The sequence below is a fragment of the Camelus bactrianus genome, chromosome 10 (assembly GCF_048773025.1).
Source record: "Camelus bactrianus isolate YW-2024 breed Bactrian camel chromosome 10, ASM4877302v1, whole genome shotgun sequence".
Taxonomy (NCBI): Eukaryota; Metazoa; Chordata; class Mammalia; order Artiodactyla; family Camelidae; genus Camelus; species Camelus bactrianus.
In genome coordinates, this window is record NC_133548.1 from 6,327,338 (window position 1) to 6,346,577 (window position 19,240).

At 56.2% G+C, this 19,240-nt stretch overlaps 3 protein-coding genes across 8 annotated transcripts; 2 read left to right on the plus strand and 1 right to left on the minus strand.

Annotated features, from left to right (window-relative positions):
• Positions 1–840: 840 nt before the first annotated feature.
• Positions 841–11,011, plus strand: FIBP (FGF1 intracellular binding protein). Of its 3 annotated transcripts, none has more exons than XM_010957160.3 (10): positions 841–1,035; positions 1,235–1,433; positions 1,618–1,744; positions 2,372–2,472; positions 2,959–3,113; positions 3,438–3,546; positions 3,624–3,687; positions 3,938–4,024; positions 4,112–4,209; positions 10,823–11,011. In XM_010957160.3, the coding sequence occupies exons 1-10, from the start codon at positions 951–953 to the stop codon at positions 10,848–10,850; spliced, it is 1,053 nt and encodes a 350-aa protein (XP_010955462.1). In that variant the 5' UTR covers positions 841–950; the 3' UTR covers positions 10,851–11,011. The 3 variants fall into 3 exon arrangements, with proteins under 3 accessions (XP_010955462.1, XP_010955460.1, XP_010955461.1); XM_010957158.3 differs by lacking the exon at positions 10,823–11,011 and adding an exon at positions 4,556–4,679 and having other exon boundaries at positions 842–1,035; XM_010957159.3 differs by lacking the exon at positions 10,823–11,011 and adding an exon at positions 4,556–4,679 and having other exon boundaries at positions 845–1,035; positions 2,959–3,092.
• CTSW (cathepsin W) lies at positions 4,875–8,351 on the minus strand. The gene is made up of 10 exons (XM_010957161.3): positions 8,123–8,351; positions 7,779–7,863; positions 6,872–6,985; positions 6,323–6,477; positions 6,121–6,217; positions 5,952–6,032; positions 5,739–5,864; positions 5,483–5,547; positions 5,193–5,402; positions 4,875–5,113 (listed from the first exon to the last, which is right to left on the minus strand). The coding sequence occupies exons 1-10, from the start codon at positions 8,207–8,209 to the stop codon at positions 5,003–5,005; spliced, it is 1,131 nt and encodes a 376-aa protein (XP_010955463.1). The 5' UTR covers positions 8,210–8,351; the 3' UTR covers positions 4,875–5,002.
• Positions 11,012–11,634: 623 nt separating the features above from the next.
• Positions 11,635–19,228, plus strand: EFEMP2 (EGF containing fibulin extracellular matrix protein 2). Of its 4 annotated transcripts, XM_074371706.1 has the most exons (12): positions 11,635–12,057; positions 12,528–12,587; positions 12,895–13,012; positions 13,238–13,286; positions 13,931–14,137; positions 14,742–14,864; positions 15,145–15,261; positions 15,407–15,526; positions 16,754–16,873; positions 16,942–17,086; positions 17,333–17,528; positions 18,414–19,228. In XM_074371706.1, exons 3-12 carry the CDS (start codon positions 12,902–12,904, stop codon positions 18,573–18,575), a joined length of 1,350 nt encoding a protein of 449 aa, XP_074227807.1. In that variant the 5' UTR covers positions 11,635–12,057; positions 12,528–12,587; positions 12,895–12,901; the 3' UTR covers positions 18,576–19,228. The 4 variants fall into 4 exon arrangements, with proteins under 4 accessions (XP_074227807.1, XP_074227806.1, XP_074227804.1 ...); XM_074371703.1 differs by lacking the exon at positions 11,635–12,057 and having other exon boundaries at positions 12,191–12,587; XM_074371704.1 differs by lacking the exon at positions 11,635–12,057 and having other exon boundaries at positions 12,196–12,587; positions 16,960–17,086.
• The last annotated feature ends 12 nt before the right edge of the window (positions 19,229–19,240 follow it).

The following is a 19,240-nucleotide window of genomic DNA, read 5'->3' on the forward strand; positions in this document are numbered from 1 at the left end:
TAGGCAGAGAGATTATTAAGAACACTGTGTCAATGGGCAAGGAGAGCTATGCAGAAGGACTGGGCTGGGACAGTGCCAGTAGGGGTGGAGAGGACAAAACAGACACTAGAAAAATTCAGGAGGCAAATCAGTAGAACTGAATGTGGGGAGAGAGGTGTCTGGGAGAAAGCCCAGGTTTCTGGTATGAGAACAGGGTGGATGTTGGGGCTGTTACTGAGATAAGAATGCAGGAACGAAACAGACTGGGGAGACCAACAGGTCTGTCTGGCTTTTGAGCAGCCTGTGGGGGACGGGTGGAGAGAGTCACAGACTGATAGTCCTCTGAATGAGGACTTCCAGGCAGAGGTCTAAGCTGCAGAATTAGAGAGGTCATTTGTTAGTTTGGGGGAGGAAGTGTTAAAACTATGAGAGCAGTTGCCCCATGCTCAGGAGAGCGGCTCATCCACAGAATGGACTGAGGGCCTCCCAGCGAGGGACCTTGAAGACGAGTGAGACACCTTTTTTGCTGAGAAAAGATTTAGGATAGAGCCTTGTGAAGCCCCTAAATTTAGGATACAGGTCAAAGTAAGGAGGTCCCCAAAAGGGCAGAGAAAAACCAGGAGGATCTGAAGGTGGAGGCTGCTAGGGCAGGGGGTACCCGCCGGAGGCCTGGACTCTGGACGCCCTCCAGCAAACCCAGCCCGGGTTCGGGTGGGGTGGGGTGGAGACAGAGAAGCCTGTTGAGTCCCCCTCCGCTGGGAGGAGGGGCTATTCTAGCGCCTCCGCCTCTGCCTGTTTCCTCGCCCCTCCTACCCCAACGCTTTCTGTCCCGGAAGTGGTCCTTCTCTGGCTCCGGGTGCCCGGAGCCGAATGTCTACGCTCCCGGAAGTGGCCCGGCGGCGGCGCGCCCGGCCCGGGCACTGCTCGCTCCTGTTGGGGCGCTGCGGCAGCGCCCGGGTTCGGGCGTCGCTATGACCAGCGAGCTGGACATCTTCGTGGGGAACACGACCCTCATCGACGAGGACGTGTATCGCCTCTGGCTGGACGGTTACTCGGGTCTGTGGGGTGCCATCTGGGGGAGACAGTCGGGCAGAGCGTTGTTTTGGATGGTAGTGGTGGGCAGAGCCAGGACTAGACATCCTAGACGGCAGTGGGCAGAGGCCTGGGAGTACAGGCTACCTAGGGTCGGGGCTGAATCCTTGGAGAGCCTCTGGGGTCAGCGGGGCAGGGCCTGATGCTGGCGCTCACTCCCCAGTGAGCGACGCGGTGGCCCTGAGGGTGCGCTCGGGAATCCTGGAGCAGACCGGCGCCACAGCAGCGGTGCTGCAGAGCGACACCATGGACCACTACCGTACTTTCCACATGCTTGAGCGCCTGCTACACGCACCGCCCAAGCTGCTGCACCAGCTCATCTTCCAGATCCCGCCCTCTCGACAGGCACTGCTTATCGAAAGGTGCTCACTTGGTGGGATGGTCGGGACGCCAACCAGTCTGGCCATATACCCATTTTGCAGACTGAAAATGAGACCCAGGGAGGGACCGGACTTACCCAGGCCGGAAGGAACCAAATCCAGGTCCTGCCCGTCCTCCTTTCTCCTCCTTTATGGAAAATCAGCAGTGTTCTCTGACTCCTCACAGGTACTATGCCTTTGACGAGGCCTTTGTGCGGGAGGTCCTAGGCAAGAAGCTGTCCAAGGGCACCAAGAAGGATCTGGATGACATCAGCACCAAAACAGGCATCACCCTCAAGAGCTGCCGGAGACAGGTGGACACGGCATCCATCTGCAGTCTGCCCCTTCACACTATCCCTTTGGTCACTGCCCCAGCTCCAGCCTCCTCCTTCATATCCGCTCTCCTTCCTTCTCTTTTTTGCCCCTTCCAAGCCATCCCCTACTTTTCAGTCAGAGTGAACTTTCAGAAGCCCAGATCTGACCGTAGCTTTCCTCTGCTCATAAACTTTCATTGGCTCCTACTCTCTCCTGGATAGCAGCCACGCTCCTTGGCCTTGACCTTCAGGCTCTCCTGTCATCCTGCCCCTGCCAACCTTTCTAGGCTTACATTTCCCCAGCCCCTGGCTTTCTTTTTGAGTTCCTGGGGCTTAGCCAGGAGAGTCATTTCCAGGACGAACTAGTGAAGAACCAGAGGGCATGTTGCTAAAATAGGGGTGAATTTAGAGATAAGAGTATGTAAACATTTATCTGAGGCAAAATGATAGAAGCTAGTAAATGCTTGTTGAGTTGATAACAAGTGTTAAGTAATAGTTTGTTGAAGGAACAACAAATGTTAAGTCAGTGTATGTTGCCTGGATAGGTGATAAACTGATGTTCAATAAACAGTTCGCTGGGTGAGCAACCTCTGACCAGTCCTCCCTCCTCCCCTAACTGCCCTGCAGTTTGACAACTTTAAGCGAGTCTTCAAGGTGGTGGAGGAAATGCGGGGCTCCCTGGTCGATAACATCCAGCAACACTTCCTCCTGTCTGACCGGCTAGCCAGGTGAGGGGCCAGGCGGGGAGCCAGCTGTCTCCCCCTCCTGAACACTCCTTCCTTGCTCCTGAGGTTGGTCCACATTCCCCACAACCCACTTAACCTCCTGGCCGCGCTGCAGGGATGGTTATCCCACTCCTGGTCTGTACTTTGGACCAGACTGGCCTGGGTTCAGATCGCAGCCTGGCCGTTCACCACCTGGGCTGTTGTGAGGTGTCAATGTAAAGGCCATGATGGCACTACCCTGCTTAGTAAGGACTCAGTAAATGGTAGCCATTACCCTGGCAGTCTCCTGTTGTGTCCTTTAGGAGACCTGGGCTGAAACCTTCTCTGCACTGAGGAGGAGGCCTAGAGAGAAGGGACCTGAAACACATCACACAGTGAGTTAGGGTAGAGAGAGGCCAGAACCTGGATGCCCAGCCAGTGTTGCAGGTGGGAGCTGCTTGCTAAGAAGGAATTTCAAGCCCTGATGGACCCACTCTCCTCTCCCTGTAGGGACTATGCAGCTATCGTCTTCTTTGCCAACAATCGCTTTGAGACAGGGAAGAAAAAACTGCAGTATCTGAGCTTTGGTGACTTTGCCTTCTGTGCTGAGCTCATGATCCAGAACTGGACTCTCGGAGCCGTGGGTGAGGCCCCCACTGACCCAGGTGCCTGGACACCCCCTCACCTTCTCAGGTCCTGGTTCCCCACCAGCAGTTTCTCCTGCAGGCCTCAGTTCCCAGCATCCTTTCTTCTTCAGGGGCCCTCCCCAGCCGCTTCTGCTCACAGTCCAGTGTTCCCACACATACCTTGTGTGCAGACCAAGGGCCCACGGCTTCTCTATGGCTTGGGGCCAGTCACTCCGCCCCTCTACCACTTCACTTCCTTTTTTGCCTCATGGGGTGCAATGAGATGGTGGGTGAGGAAGGCTTAGGATGTCACAGGAGGGGTTTTTATCTCCTGCCCCAACTCCCTTTGTGGGCCTCACTTAGACTCTCAGGTAGACGACATGGACATGGACTTAGACAAGGAGTTTCTCCAGGACTTGAAGGAGCTTAAGGTGCTTGTGGCTGACAAGGACCTTCTGGACCTGCATAAGAGGTGACTCTAGAGGTCCATGGGGCAGGGCCTGAAGTGGGGGCCCAGGAGGCTCTGGGCTTGACTCTGTCTCCCTACAGCCTGGTGTGCACTGCCCTCCGGGGAAAACTTGGTGTCTTCTCTGAGATGGAAGCCAACTTCAAGGTCTGTGGCCCAAGCCAGCCTCTCTGTCCCTTGGGCATTTTCAGCCTCCAGAGCACTGTCCACCCGGGCAAGTCTGCTCATGCCTGAGACTGACCGGCAGGTGGTGCTGCTGCTCCCTCTGCCTGTCTGTGAGGGGGGAGCCACCTCTTAAACTTTGGGGAGTTATTTGATTGAGGGAGGTGGATAGATATGGGCTCAGCCCCCAGCCCCTGGGGCAGAAGGCAGAACTCCCAGGCTCCCTGCCCCACAGAACCTGTCCCGGGGGCTGGTGAATGTGGCCGCCAAGCTGACCCACACTAAGGATGTCAGAGACCTGTTTGTGGACCTCGTGGAGAAGGTGAGCTGTCCTGCCCACTGCCCTCTGATCCCCTTCCTGGCCTGTCCCTGGGCTGTACCAGTGCTAGATGTTACCTTTGATCCACAGTTCATAGAACCCTGCCGCTCGGACCACTGGCCGTTGAATGATGTACGGCTCTTCCTGAATCAGTATTCAGCGTCGGTCCACTCCCTGGATGGCTTCCGGTGAGAGACCCCAGGCCTCCTGTCCAGCTTGACCTCACCCCAGCCAGCCTCATGCCAGGGCCTAGCCCTCTTACAGACTCAGATGCCTGTTCTGTCACCCTGGGGGTGGAAGTCTCTGTTGACCAGGGTTCAGCTCCACCTCTTAGAAGCTGGGACCTGACCTTGGACAGGTTCCTTAACCTGTCTGTGCCTCAGTTTCCTCATACATAAGCTGGGAGTAATAATGACAGAGATCATAAGAATATTGTGAGGAATAAACGAGTGAAGTTGTGTAGAGCACTTAGACAGTGTCATGAGATGGTGAGGAGGCAGGAAACAGCCACTACTGTTATTGTTATCATTGCAGGCACCAGGCCCTCTGGGACCGCTACATGGGCACCCTCCGTGGCTGCCTCTTGCGTCTCTATCATGACTGAGGCCCCCTCCCACCCCCCTGCCCACACTGACAATAAAGTTGCCATGACTTTGGAGGAGGTTGTGAGTGGGTGCACATATGGGTCCATGTGTGGGAATGTGTGCAGGTGTGCATGTGTGTGTCTCTTAAGTGTCGCAGTGTGTAAGAATGTGTGTATACGTTGGCCCTGCAGGGACTAGGACGTGTCAGAGAATGGTATCTATGCACTTCCCATCCTCTTCCCCACCCAAGCTGAGTCTACTCCAAAGACGGGGGTCTTGTCTTGGTTTATTCAATCTGTAGCAAGAACACTGGGAGAATAAGCCAAACTCCTAGAGGTGGGGTGGGCAATGGGGTAATTGGCATAGCAGGAGGGAGCTGAGGGGCAGCCAGGCGGGCTCAGGGAGGGCAGGAGACTTTCTGCTTCTTTGCAGGTAGGTCTACTCGGGCAGTGAATGGGTACTTGGTGATGCCGCAGGTATTATTCCCTCGGTACAGCCGGAAATAGCCCTAGGAAGTTAGGGGACATCAGGGCCAGACAATGGGGAGAGGCCTGTCCTGCCCTGCCGCCCCAACAGTCCACACTCACCTCCTCACCCCAGTTGGCCCCCCAGGAGTTCTTCAGGATCCAGTATGGGATAGAGTGGCGAGGACGAGGACGAGACTGGGATGAGACCGCCTCTGCCCGTCTGCCCTCTGCCGACTTGGTTTTACCAAAACCCACCAGCAGGACAGAATGATCCACAAGCCGGGGGTCACAGGTGGCAGGTGTGGCTTTGATCACACCCTTCTGGTATTGCTGCAGGGGCAGAGAGGTGGAGTCTGGGGCCACCTCCCCCATGTGCCCCTCCCCCTGCCCCATTCTCTACCCTGCCCCACCTTCAGTAGCTCCATGTTGATGGTCACGGTGATGGGGCCGTGGATGGCCAAGTACCTGGCAATGCCTAGGGATGGAAGGGGCTATCAGGCCCTGCCTGCCCTGTGCCCTCTACTCTTGGCTCATAGGTGTCTCTCTTTCTCTTTCCCACCCCCTTGCCCCATCCCAGACCCCTACACTGTGTCTGTAGCCCCGTCAGTCCTGGTCTGCCTGTCCCTGTCACTCTCCCCTCTCCCCGAGTGTCCACCCTGCCCGCACTCTGCTCGCAGTTCTGCAGCATGATGAAGTCCTGGATCCAGGCCACCTTCTTGTGCCTCTTGGCCAGGCACCTGTGGGTTTTGACCTTACCCTCGAATGGGTAGTCCTTTTCATCGGCCAGGCCGCCTGGAGATAAGCAAGGCCAGGAAGGAGACTCAGCTCAGCCCCTGAACACCTCCCACTGCACCGCTGCCCACAGCGGCAGGCACTCACTGTTGTTGAGGACAGTTATGAACGCTTCCCAGACGAAGCCGCCCTCACAGCCATTCCCACAGCGGCCACAGTCCAGCAGCTCTGGTGCAGAAAGGGACATTGTGAGTGCCCAGGCCTCAGGCACCACCCCCACTGCCCTAGTCACACAGGTCCCCTCCCCCAGCCATACCCTGTACAGAGACTTCTACAGACTTGTGGTTTTTGATGGCCCACAGGGCCTCGATGTTGCCAGCTGCCGCCATGGCCCAGCAACATTTGCAGGTTTTCTAGTGGTGAGAGGATGGGGGCAGGGTAAGGTGACCAGGCCTTGCCCTCTCCTCCCCCTCCCACCGCCAGGGTTAGATTGGGCCAGGCTGGGTCGGGGCAGATACCTGGTTCCTGATGGGTGAGATGATGCCAGCCGCCTTCCGCCAGTCACAGGTCTGGGGCACTGACCACCCCAACTCCTCAGACCCTACCTTTCTGCCCACACTGGGGTCCTCTCCAGGCACCCTCCGATTCCCATAGAGCTGGCCGAACTCCTCCTCTGGGGGACAGATGGGGCCACTAAGTTCACAGTTTTTACCCCCTCACCCACATTCTGCCTCCCACTCCAGCTTGCCACATCCCCAGCTGTTTGTGTCCCCGTAATACCCTGGGAGACAGAAAGGCAAGGATACTGAGGCCTAGAGAGAGGCTGAGATCCTTGCTGTGGTGCACGCCCCTTCACCTGCTGCCTCCCCCTGAGCTGGTCTGGGACACAGGCCTGCAGCGTTCCTGCCCCTGATCTCTATGATTCAGGACAAGCACCCAGGCCTCTGGTCTGCCGGGCGCCTCTGAGAAATGAAAGCCACAAGGTTGCCCTGTCCATCTGACAGTATCTCTGAAGAAGGTTCTGCTTCCCCACCTACCAGCTAGGGGCTGGGAGGGGGTCCCAGTACCTGTGAGGTCACTGAATGGAGTCACCCCAAACTCAGCTGTGCCCAAGTCCTCCTCCTGCAGCCGCTGAGCCTTGGCCAGGTTTTGGGCAAAGATGTCCATGCGGCGAGCGTACTCTGGACCAAAAGGAGGTTGTTCTAGTCTGGCTCCCAAGCTCCCGGGGCAGGAAATAGCCACACTTGCCCAGGTGAGCACTGGCTCCCTTCCTGAGGCCTTTGCAGACCCCACTACAGACACCTGGGCTAAGAAAGTGGCTCCCCAGACCACTTGGGATGTTTTCCCAGAAGGCAGGAAGGGGTGTCTGCCCACCAGAGGAGGAAGCCAGGTAAAGGGTTGAGAGGCATAGTAACTCAGGGGAAAGGTGGGTGGTCAGAGACCAGCTTCCTGTCAGGTTATCTCCTCTATCTCTACTTCACACCTCCGACCACAAGTCTGTGGCTGGAACATGGTGGGGGAGGGTGGGGTACAGGTCCATGGCCTGGGCTGAAAAGTGCCCACAGACCACCCCTGGCGGGAGATGAGATCCAGCCCTGCAGGAGCATGGCCGGCAACTCCTGGGGCTAGAGATGGAATCCCCAGCTTGGGGACAAAATGAGTATCCTCAGGTGTTTGCTGAGTGAACTCGTGACTAGCTGGTGGTCTCCTGCCTGCCTCCTGGAGTCACAGGAAAGTGGCTGTGGAAGTAAAGTGTTCTCAGACCAGTCAGACCCCCCATAACTGCCACCTCCCTCCAGGTTAATAGCCAAGAATGATCCTGTCCCCACTTGTGCATTGGGGAAACCCCAGCCCTGTCACTGTCCTGCTGAGTGGCTTTGGCCAAGCACATTCCCCATCCTGAGCTTTGATTAATAGATGACTATTAAATGAGAGAAGGGGGTTTGAACTGGAGACATACGTGCCCTGTGATACCTGCTGGGTTCGAATAAGTCCGATTGTATTGGATCTGGAACAACATGAAGACCTCTTTCAGCTCCAGAGGCTGGGGACCTGGGTCCTGGGGAAAAACCAAGGGCAGTGGGTGGGGGTGGGGAGGAGGGGAGGAGTCATGGCTGGGACTACACCTTAGCACCCAGCCATTCAAGGACTGCGTTGGGGGGCAGCTGGTGAGCCTGCTTTTCTCTCTGTGTGAGCCTGGGCACGCCAGTCACCTCTCCAGCCTCAGTTGCTCCCTCTAAATAGGAACAAGGCATTTTTCCCAAAGGGGTGACCCCCAGGCATGGGGAGGGTATGGGGAGGGGGATGAAGGTACTTACCTGGCCCCTGAGGGAGCCCTTGATGCCTTGGGCCAGGCCTGCCACCAACAGCGCTAGGAGGCAGGAGAGGTGGACAGTTAGTGCCATGATGCCGCAGACTAGTGTATGGGGCAGGAAGCTGTGCAGACCAAGCTATAGGGGCTGAGAGGGCGGGGCTGGAAAAGCCACGAGGGGGAAACGAGGCTGGGGAGGTTCCCCAGCACAAGGAGCACAAGAGGCCCTCAGGCTTTTGTCCCTACACAGCCCCCCTGCCTGCCTGCTCTCCACACCACGCCTGTATTCAACAGAGGCTCTTTGAATTGAAAAAAAAATTTTTTAAGAAAAAAAGTGGTAGAAGGTATAGCTCAGTGGTAGAGTGCATGCTTAGCATGCACGAGGTCCTGGTTTAATCCCCAATACCTCCATTTAAAAAAAAAAAAGTTAAAGAATTAAAAAAATTAAAAACAAAACAAAACAGAGGCTCTCCCCACTTCGTTCTGGGCAATTCCACGGGTACTGAGAGGGGTCTACCCTTAATGAGACAGGAGGAGACAGATCCTACATGAGCAGTGACAATATAGGGCCATCAGTGCCTTCAGGGGAAGCCAGGGGTCTATGGAGCAGGGAGCCACAGGCCCCTGAAGACTGACGAAGATGGAGGGTGGTCAGTGCCCCTCCAGGAAGCACTCTCACTATCCTTCCACAAAGCTCGGTCAGCTCAAGGGTCACCTGCAAGAAGCCTTCCCGCTCCCCCAGCCTGTGATGTAACCAGCAGCCCTTCAAGTCCTGAGGTGCCTGTGTCTACTTGGCATCTGTGTCCCAACCATACCAGAGTGCTGCACGTGCATCCTCAGCAACCAGAAAGGGGCCCGGCACAGAGCTGGCTCAGTGGGAGTTTGTTGACTGAGTGGTTGGTCATTGTGGGTTTCACACAGGAAAGTGCAGGGTTTGAGGGACAGCAAGTGGCAACTATTTACCTCCTGTTCCTCATTCCTGTCACAGTCTGGGGATGTGGATGAGGGGGCAGAAGAATAACAGGGTCAGCATCCTAGACAGAGCAAGACCAGAGGCTAAGGGCTAGGCAGGGGTGTTAACACCTGTTACTTCTGCCTTGGTTTTAAGTGGATCCTTGGGTTGGGAAGCTCCCACATGGGCCTCAGGCTAGGGACCAGCATCCAAGACCAGAGATGGGTGAGGGAAAAACTGTCTTTCTTTGGGTTCCATGGGGATGGGAGTGGGGGGAAGAGAAGGGGGTTCTGATTTGGGATTCATTCACTCATGTGTTCACTACCTCATTCCTTCATTCATTAGGAATCTTCCCAAAACTGTGAATCCCCATTTTGCTGCACCTAAGCTTCCCCTACACACACACCGGATATTAAGTCAAGGGACTCCTCTATTTGGAAAAAAGAGCGATGCTTCCTTATTAAAATGCATTAGACAGGCCATCCACAGAGGCGTACCTGGCTGTATGGGTCTAGATCCCGGTCATGTGTCCCAAGCTGAGCTGCTTTTGGCTGCATGTGACCTATGACTAAGGCCCCATGTCAGCTCTCAGAGCTGGAGGTCCCAGTATGGGCACCAAAGGGGATGTCATAAAATGAGTCTCTGGTGGTGGGGATTGTGGAAATTTGGGAGAGTGAGGGGAGGAGGGTCTAGGGATGTTGAGCTGGGTGGCCTTCCTCTTTGATTCCCTCCTTCCCTCCCTTGAATGTGAGTTCCAGGATGCCAGGAGATTTTGGTCTTTTTTGATCAGTGCTGTGTCCCTGGTGCCTAGCACAAAGCCTGGTTAATGGTGGCCACTCTATAACATTTGCTAAATGAATGAATGAATGAACTCTTACTCATTGGCTCTTGACCCGCTCATCCTGCAGCCCACGACTCGGTAGGAGAGTGCTACTAACCAAAATAAGGCCTTGTGCTACAGTGCAGAACAGATGAGGGCAGGGAAAGTCATTAGGGTCCCAGAGGCAACTCCAAGCAGCAGGTGCACCCAGGCCTAATGGTGCAAAGATGGAGGTTCATGTCTAAGTTTGAATTGCCAAATTGGGTACCCAGTCATTCCCAGCTGGGCCTCAGATCCTCATCGCCAAATGACAGCAATGATTCCTTTAACTGGAATGACACTTTGTGGAACACTGACCACCATGAGTGGCACAGAGTAGGTGTTCAAATGGTGGATCCTTCATGCTCTACTGTGGGGCAAAGAGTCTTGGAGTCAGAAGGACTTGAGTTCAAATCCTGTCCTTACCACTCTGGCTGTGCCTGGACAAATCTCGCCTCTCTCACCTGTGAAATAGGGTAATAATGACACCCCTTCCCTGGCTTGGCAGGAGAATTACATGAGGTACACATTGGTGCCTGGGATGGTTAGATCTTGATAATAAAGAACTATATTTTTATTATATTTTTAAATAACAGGTTTATTGAGGCATAATTCACATACCATAAAATTCACCATTTAAAATGTACAATTCAGTGGTTTTTCATATATTTACTTAATTGTGCAACTATCACCACTATCTAGTTTCAGAGCATTTTCATCACTCCAAAAGAAACACATACCCATTAGAAGTCACTCCCCTGTGCCCCTTCCCCTGGCAAACACTGATCTATTTCTCTCAGATTTATATCAATTTTTTTCTTTTAAACATTTTTTTCAATTTTTCTTTTCTTCTTTAGTTTTTAAATTTTTTAAAACTTTTTTTTTTTGTCTTTCAGATTTGCCTGTTCTGGATGTATTACGTAAATGGAATATGCGGACTTTTGTGTCTGGCTTCTTTCATCTAGTGTAATATTTTCAAGATTCATCCACGTTATAGCACGTCAGTTCTTCATTCCTTTTTAATGGCTGAATAATATTCTATGGTATGAACACTTTTAAAAAATCCATTCATCAATTGATGGACATTGGGTTGGTTCTATAATTTGGTTCAATGCTATGAACATTGTGTACAGATTTTTTTGTGTGGACATATGTTCAGTTCCCCAGGTATATACCTAGGAGTGAAATCGCTGGGTCATGTGGTAGCATTTTGAGGACCTGCTCGACTTTTCCACAGCGGCTGCCCCATCTGACATTCCCACCCACAGTGTATGAGGGTTTCAGTTTCTCCACAACCTCGTCAACACTTGTTATTGTCTGTCTTTTTGCTTTTAAGTAACTATTATTAGCCTCGCCCTAACCTGGGGTGGGGGGAATGGTGGAAGGATTTGGGAGTGGGGGAGGCGCTTTCCAGTTCACCCTGAACCCGGAAGGCTCACTTCAGGACCCACCCGAATGTCCTCTGCTCTGCATACCCCCTACCCCGGCCAGAGGGGCTAAAGGGCGATCGTGAGGATAAACTGGGGTGGGAGAAGGAACTAAGGGCTCTGTAGTTCCCACACGCTGTTTGCCTCCAGGCAAGGGATCCCTGGACACGCGTCCCTTTCCCGTCTGGCCCCGCCCTGAGACGTGTGCAGGGCGAGACCCCGCCCCTTCCTGGGAGCCAGCTCCGCCCAAACTCCTCCTCTTGAGGCGCTCCCTTGGCCTCGGAGAGGAGGCAGAAACCCGGCCGCAGAGGAGTGGGGGGTGTTGAAGGGGTGGGAATGCCGGTGGGAGATGGCCAGGAAGGCGGTGGCACAGGACCCTGGCGTCCTGCACTCCCTAGTTCGGCCCTGCCTGCCTTCTCTGGGGCTTCCATTCATTCTGGGCGAAAAGTGAACTGCCGCCCCCTCCCCAGACTGATGTAGCCTCGCGGACTGAGGGCTCGGCTCAGAGGAGGCTGTCCTGGAGTGAAGGGACCACCTGGCTGAAGAAAGTCCTGGGGATGGAGGGGAGAATGGGACAGAGATGGACAGAGTGTATAGTCTCAGGGCAAGGGTCTGGGGACCCGGGACGATTTAGTATTTCCAGACTGTCTGAGGGCCCAGAGTAACGTTCCGGAGGGCTCAGAGTGAGGATCTGGAAGTCCCAGGTGGGGTCTGGTTGCCCAGGATGACATTCGGGGAGGCTCAGGAAGTCTGGAGGCCCCGGCATTAAGATGTGGGTGCACAGGATGGAATTCTTGGGGCGCAGATTAGGTAGGGTCTGGGAGCGAAGAATGACATATTGGGATGTGCAAAGTGAGGGCCTAGAGGCTCCCTAGTGAGTCTGGGGTCTGGCATCAGGGCCAATGCCCCCAGGATCGAGCACAAGGGGACCCTGGCCCTGGGCCGGGAGGCGGCTCCGGGCGGCGCCGCGGGGGACCGGGTGGGGGCCTGCGGCCGGCCGGGGGCGGAGAAGCGGGGGGTCGGGGTCCCTCCCCCTGGCGCGGGCTCAGGAATCCACCGAGGGGCGGGCGGAGGCGCCGGGGTGGGCCGCGCCGCGGCGGGCGGGCGGGCGGGGGGCGCTTCCTGGGGCCGCGCGTCCAGGGAGCTGCGCCGTCCGCCTGTCCGTCTGCCGCAGGCACTGCCGGAGCCAACCGAGCCGCCGGAGCCGCGGGCCGCCGGGCCGTCGCGGGCCCAAGTGAGTGGCCGTCTGCGGGGGGAGCGGGAGAGCCAGAGTCTCGGCCGAGTCGGCGTCAGCAAGGAGCCGAGAGGCCCGTGCTCCTCGGGCCGAGCCGCCGGGGGACGGGGCGGGGGCGGGGCGGCCCCGGGCGAGTGGGCCTCGAACCCCGGCCTGCGTGAGGAGTCGGCCCTCGGCCCTGGGAGGCTCCGGGGCCCCAAGCTTGGTCCTGGGCGGGAGGCAGCTGGGGCCAGGGCTCTGAATGCTGGTACAAGGAATGGGGGGTGCCGTGACAGAGGCGCCCTGACCCCAGCCTATCACCTCCCAGCCCCAGGATGCTCCCCTTCGCCTCCTGCCTCCCCGGGTCTCTACTGCTCTGGGCGCTGCTGCTGTTGCTCTTGGGGGCAGCGTCTCCCCAGGATTCCGAGGAGCCCGACAGCTACACGGTGGGGGACTGTGGGGCCACTGGCCTGGGCTGGGCTGGGCAGGGACACAGAAACCAGGATCCTGGGGTGGCTGCTGTTGGGGAAGACTCTCCCCTTCCCTAGTGGAGCAGCTGGGGCCGTTGTTTGGAGCAGGCTGGGAGGGTGACCAGGCTTGGGCCCTGGTCTTGGCCTGGTCAGCTATAAGGGACTGGGGGTGACTACTGGCCACTTCTGGTCCCCTTGTAGGAATGCACAGATGGCTATGAGTGGGACCCCGACAGCCAGCACTGCCGGGGTGAGTATGCTTGGACTGACCCACCTCTACGAACCAGGAAGAGGATTGCAACCCCAGCTCCAAGAGCCGTTGCGGGTGCCCAGTGGCCTGTCCCCTGCCCAGCTCTGCCTGGCCCTGGCCAGCTCTGGTTCTCAGGGGGCCAGCTCAGCTAGGGGTGGAGAAGCCAATAGGCCCCTCCCTCTCAGAGAAACCAGGACACCGTGCCAGCACCCCCATGCTCCCCACCCCCACCCCAGGAGTCTAGAGACAACAGGGCGCTGCCCAGAGGACTGGATCCTGGACATCTCCTCTAATCACTCTCCCACCTAGCTTTTTCCCATCACCATCTGGGAGGGCAGTGTCTGGGGTGGGTGGGTAAGGAGGCCTGCACATCACTCTTGGGCTGAGTCAGGGTCAGGGCTTTGGGGAGGGATAGAGACCCTTTTGGGGGCAAGAGAAGGGGGGTGACTGTGCAAACAGCCACCCCACCATCAGCCCCTGGCAGGCCCTCAGAAGTGGTCCTGGGCAGCCTTAGCTCATTGAATAGAGAGGGAAGCCCTGCCCGGGTCACACAGCTTAGAGAAGGCTGAGCTGGGCTCCTGCCTCCCACCCCCTCCACGGCCAGCCAAGGAGACTGGCTGTGCCCAGCAGGCCCCTCTCTGCAGATGTCAATGAGTGCCTGACCATCCCTGAGGCCTGCAAGGGGGAAATGAAATGTATCAACCACTATGGGGGCTACTTGTGCCTGCCCCGCTCGGCTGCTGTCATCAATGACCTGCATAGCGAGGGACCACCACCACCAGTGCCCCCTGTTGAACACCCCAACCCCTGCCTACCAGGCTATGAGCCCGACGAGCAAGAGAGCTGTGTGGGTGAGTGAGGGTCACCCTGGCACTGAGGCTGCCAATCCTTCTACAAAGCACCTGTCATTGCATCTTAAACACTCAGACCTCATGTTCCTCCTATGCTCAAAAGCCTCTTCAGGGCCTCTGGGATAACATCCATACCCTTGTTCAGATCTTCCTTTGGTGTGGGGCCTGCCACAGGTGGCCCCAGTTACTGTCCCACTGCTCAGCCAACCTCCATGGCCCTCCCCTTGATGGCTGCAGATGCATGCAAAATCTCTTGCCTCTCAGCCTCTGCCCCTGCCCCTTCCTGGTCTGCGTCCCACCCCTGGGTGCCACAGGCCTTGGAGGAAGGCCCTGGAATCATGCTCCTGGGAGTACAGGCAGGACCTTATTTCCTATGCTTTCCTGGGATGGGGTCTCTCAGGGTAGGGGTGCCTTTCTCATTGGCTCCAGGCTGGTGGACTGTTATTTGTGCTGTTGGGAGGGTCCACATGTTCCTGTTTTGGGGTGTCAGTCACCCACACACCTATGTGAGTGGTACCCGACCTGTGTCCTCCCACATTGAGGTATCTGTCACGTTGGGTGGTACGTGGGCTCCCAGGTCGGGGCTGAGTGGTGTCTCCTGCAGACGTGGATGAGTGCGCCCAGGCCCTGCATGACTGCCGCCCCAGCCAGGATTGCCATAACCTGCCTGGCTCCTACCAATGTACCTGTCCCGACGGCTACCGCAAGATTGGACCCGAATGTGTGGGTGAGTCTCAGGAGTGGCCTCTCTAGTCTCTGCTCTGTGCCCCTGGCTTGTCTCTTGCCCTAGCACCTGAGCCCCATTCCAACCTACCCTGAGGCTTCACCCCAGTCCCCTGCCACCTGTGCCTTACTGTCACCAAAGGCCTATATGCATGCATGTGTGAGTCCTGGCTGACCCAGCCCAGACCAGGCCCCCAGACACAGGCAAGACTATGGGTGGTAAGGCCAGCTTGGGCCTCACCTGACTTCTGTCCTCTGCGGTCCTTCCCCTGCCTCCATCCCAGATATTGATGAGTGCCGCTACCGCTACTGCCAGCACCGCTGCGTGAACCTGCCTGGCTCCTTTCGCTGCCAGTGCGAACCAGGCTTCCAGCTGGGGCCCAACAACCGCTCCTGTGTGGGTGAGGCTGGGCTGGGCCAGGATCCTGGATCCTGGGCACGGTGAGGTGGGGTGGGGGAGCTCCCTTCCTGACCAGCCCAGATGAAGCAGGACTCTGGGCTGCTCCTTGGCTTTCACCCCTCCCCCGTTTTTCCCGGCACCCCTAGACGTGAACGAATGTGACATGGGGGCTCCCTGTGAGCAGCGCTGCTTCAACTCCTATGGGACCTTCCTGTGTCGCTGCCACCAGGGCTATGAGCTGCACCGGGATGGCTTCTCCTGCAGTGGTGAGAGCTCCGTCTCTGCCCTATGTTCCTCCACTGGTCCCCCAGGCCCTTCCGCCATGCTGCGCCTCCTGCCACACGGTTGTCCATTTGATGTCTCTGTGGCCCCTCCATTCTGCACCCGTGTGCCTCCTGTGTACTCAGCCCCAGCTGGTTGCAGGGCGGCTGCAGAGCTGCCCACCAGAACTCCCAGCCTGGTGGGGGAGGCACACAGGGGAGCAGCAGTTTAGGTCCCCGCTGAAGCGCAATAGGGAGACCGAGTGAAGATGTCAGTGCCCCTCTCCCTGGGAATCAGGCTGACCTGCATTTGAGTCCTGGACTAGGGCAAGTCACTCTTCTCTGTGAGTCCACTTCTTCTGTAAGATGGGTTGTCTTGAGGATTAAGTGGGAAAATGACAACAGACAAGCTTTATTAAGCCCCAAGCAGCAATGCTGTAAAGTGAATTAGCATTTACTGAGAGCCTGCCCTGTGCAGCGCGCACCCCTTACATACTTGGCTTCATTTAATCCTGCCAACGGTCCTAAGAGGTAAGAATGAGTTTTTCCTCCTCTGCAAATTGACGTTAATACCTCCCTCAAGTTTTGTTGGGAGGGTCCCAAAACATAAAGTACTTCAGTGAAGAGAGGTTAAGTGACTTGCCCAAGGCCACACACAACACAGTTGACATGACATTCCATGTCAACCGGCCACCTACTCTGTTTCTGTTATGCTTCATGCTTTGCTCCGTAGTCTGGCCCTTCTGGTACCGGGGTCGGTGCCGGGTATCTTAAGGGGCAGAGAGGAAAACCTGGCTCCCTCCTGTGCTGCTCACAGTCCACGGGAGGTGACTGTGTACTTGGACTGACTGTAGTTGCAGGAATTGGGCAAATTATTGAAAACCAGAGCAGGCAGGGACACCTTAAGGCACATCCAGTCTAATTCACTCATTTTATTGACAGGAAAATTGAGGTTCCCCAAACTCAGTCAGTAGGATTTGCAGCCAAACCTCTAGATTCCCAATGATCTCACTTATATGGTCTTACAGTCCTGGGGCAGAGAGATCTGTGAGCTGGGCAGTCTGGGCAGACCGTCCTTGAATCCTCTTTCCCTTACTGAGTTTTGCAGGGCTTGTCTCATGTGGCTCTGTCCTCCTACGTTGAGCCTAATCTGGGGCTGGGCTGTCTCAATGAGCGTGTGTGGGACTGAACTGGGAGGCCTGCCCGCCAGTCCTCATCCCCACTCACCCTCAGATATTGATGAGTGCAGCTACTCCAGTTACCTCTGCCAGTACCGCTGTGTCAACGAGCCAGGCCGCTTCTCCTGTCACTGCCCACAGGGCTACCAGCTGCTGGCCACGCGCCTGTGCCAAGGTACAGCTTGCCCACGTGGAGCCGGCAGGGTGGTGTCAGGGGCTGGTGGCCCAATAGCCCTGTTCCAGCCCCTCTCCCCTGGGCAGACATTGACGAGTGTGAGTCGGGTGTGCACCAGTGCTCTGAGGCCCAAACCTGTGTCAACTTCCATGGGGGCTACCGCTGCGTCGACACCAACCGTTGTGTGGAGCCCTACGTCCAGGTGTCCGACAAGTGAGTCAACTCAACGCCAGGCCATGGCAGAAACTATAACTCCCAGAGAGTTCTGCAGCTGGCAGGCGCCTCTTAGGGCTGGCGAGTGTTCCAAGGGTTGATGGGTGTTGTAGTCCTTCATGATTAAATGATGCAAGCTGTTACAGGAAGAGTGGGAGGATCCCTTTGGGATCCCTAATTTTGGGGGTGGGCCAAGTTTGATAGATGGCTAGGACCTCATTCGTATCCCCATCTTGGGGCCTCCAGTCGCTGCCTCTGTCCAGCCTCCAACCCACTGTGCCGGGAGCAGCCTTCATCCATCGTGCACCGCTACATGAGCATCACCTCAGAGCGGAGTGTACCTGCCGACGTGTTCCAGATCCAAGCAACCTCCGTCTACCCTGGCGCCTACAATGCCTTTCAGATCCGTGCTGGAAACTCACAGGGGGACTTCTACATTAGGGTAAGGCTTTCCCCAATCCCACCCCTCAACTGACATGTAAAATCCCAAACTGAATTCCAGGAAACCTTAAGTAGGAGTCTCAACTATGCCACCATGCCCCACCTCTTCTCTCAAAGCCCTGCCCCTGGGGTGGGCCGAACTTCTGTAGAAAGGTAGGGGTATCCTAAATTCCCTTGGTAGAAACTACAGACGGTTAAATGCAATTCTAGCAAAACACTTGGACACCAGGGTTTGAGTCCCTGTACTGGTCTGTGCATCTGGCTTCAAATGCTTCACCCTTAAACAAAGGACTAGCATAAGAGGCCTTGGGAGGTAGCAGGTATCATGGTCTGGGAAGGGCGAGCAAGCAGAGCCGGGTCTTGGAGAGAAACGCAGCAGGGGTTGGTGCAGGGGCCTGGGGCCTGAGAATCCAGCTCTCTGCTGGTAGAGCTGTTAGGAAGGAAGGGTCCAGATGTGACTCACAGTAAGATGGGTGCTAGGGTTTGTCTGGTATCAGTGCTAGTTTTCTCTTCCTGAAATTGAGTGCTCTGAATGTGAGCCTGCCTGCTTCAGGTTACCAAAGGCCCCACCACTCCCAAGAGCCTCACAATTGGCTTTGAATCATCAGTTGACCATGGTTAGACAATAGAAGAACTAGCTGGAAAGGGTGGGAAGAGCACCAGTGGGATATTTCTGAGGGCAGGAGCCTGGGTGCAGGAGATACTGAGGGAGTCACAGAGCTGGATGAGAGCCTGAGGTCACAGGCTGGCCAGGGCTCTCTCTACTTCTCTCTCTACTGGTTGTGGGTACAAGACTTGGGGTGGGGAGGTGATGCTGGGGTGGGGTTCTGGTGCATAGGCTGACACAATCTACATGTCTGCTCCCCGCCCCAACTGTACCCTGCAGCAAATCAACAATGTCAGCGCCATGCTGGTCCTCGCTCGGCCTGTGACAGGCCCCCGGGAGTACGTGCTGGACCTCGAGATGGTCACCATGAACTCCCTCATGAGCTACCGGGCCAGCTCTGTACTGAGACTCACCGTCTTCGTGGGGGCCTACACCTTCTGAGGAGTGGGTGGGGGAGCCCTCAGGGAGGGGGTGGTTCCCTGTAGCCGAGGAGCCTGGGGCTCAGGGATGACTGGGTTCTGCTAAAAGGGAAGATGCTGTTGTGAAGGGTAGAGAGAGAAAGGCAATAAAGGGGACAAAGAAGGAGTCCTGATGGCTGAGGGGGGTGGGTCACACTGCAGTAAAGCCCAGGGTGAAGAAAGGCCAGGTTCATGGGAGGTGGCCCAAGTCCACCTAAAGGGGGTTGTCTCCTCCCAGGCTCAGGGGCCCTGTTGACAGGAGCTGGGAGCTGCATCCCCAAGGCTGGGACTGGCCTACATATCATGGGCAACAGAATCACTTGGAGAAAGGAGGACATAAGGCTGCAGACTCCAGGCCCTAGCCCAGAAATTCAGGCTTGACTGGTCTGCAGGGGGCCTGAAAAGTCCTGGTCTAGACAGTGCCAGGAGACCCTAGCTTTCAATCCTAGCTTGGCCTCACACTATCAACTTGGACAAAGCCTAGTAGCTCTTTGAGCCTCAGTCTTCCAATCCATAAAATGGGGCAATTAGACTGTTAGTGCTTTTTAAACTTTTCTTTTCCAAGCTACAGAACTTCTTATCAAAGGAAATTTTACTTGATCAGGGAACTTTGATAAACTAGATTCAAAGCTGGAACGCCTCACTGAC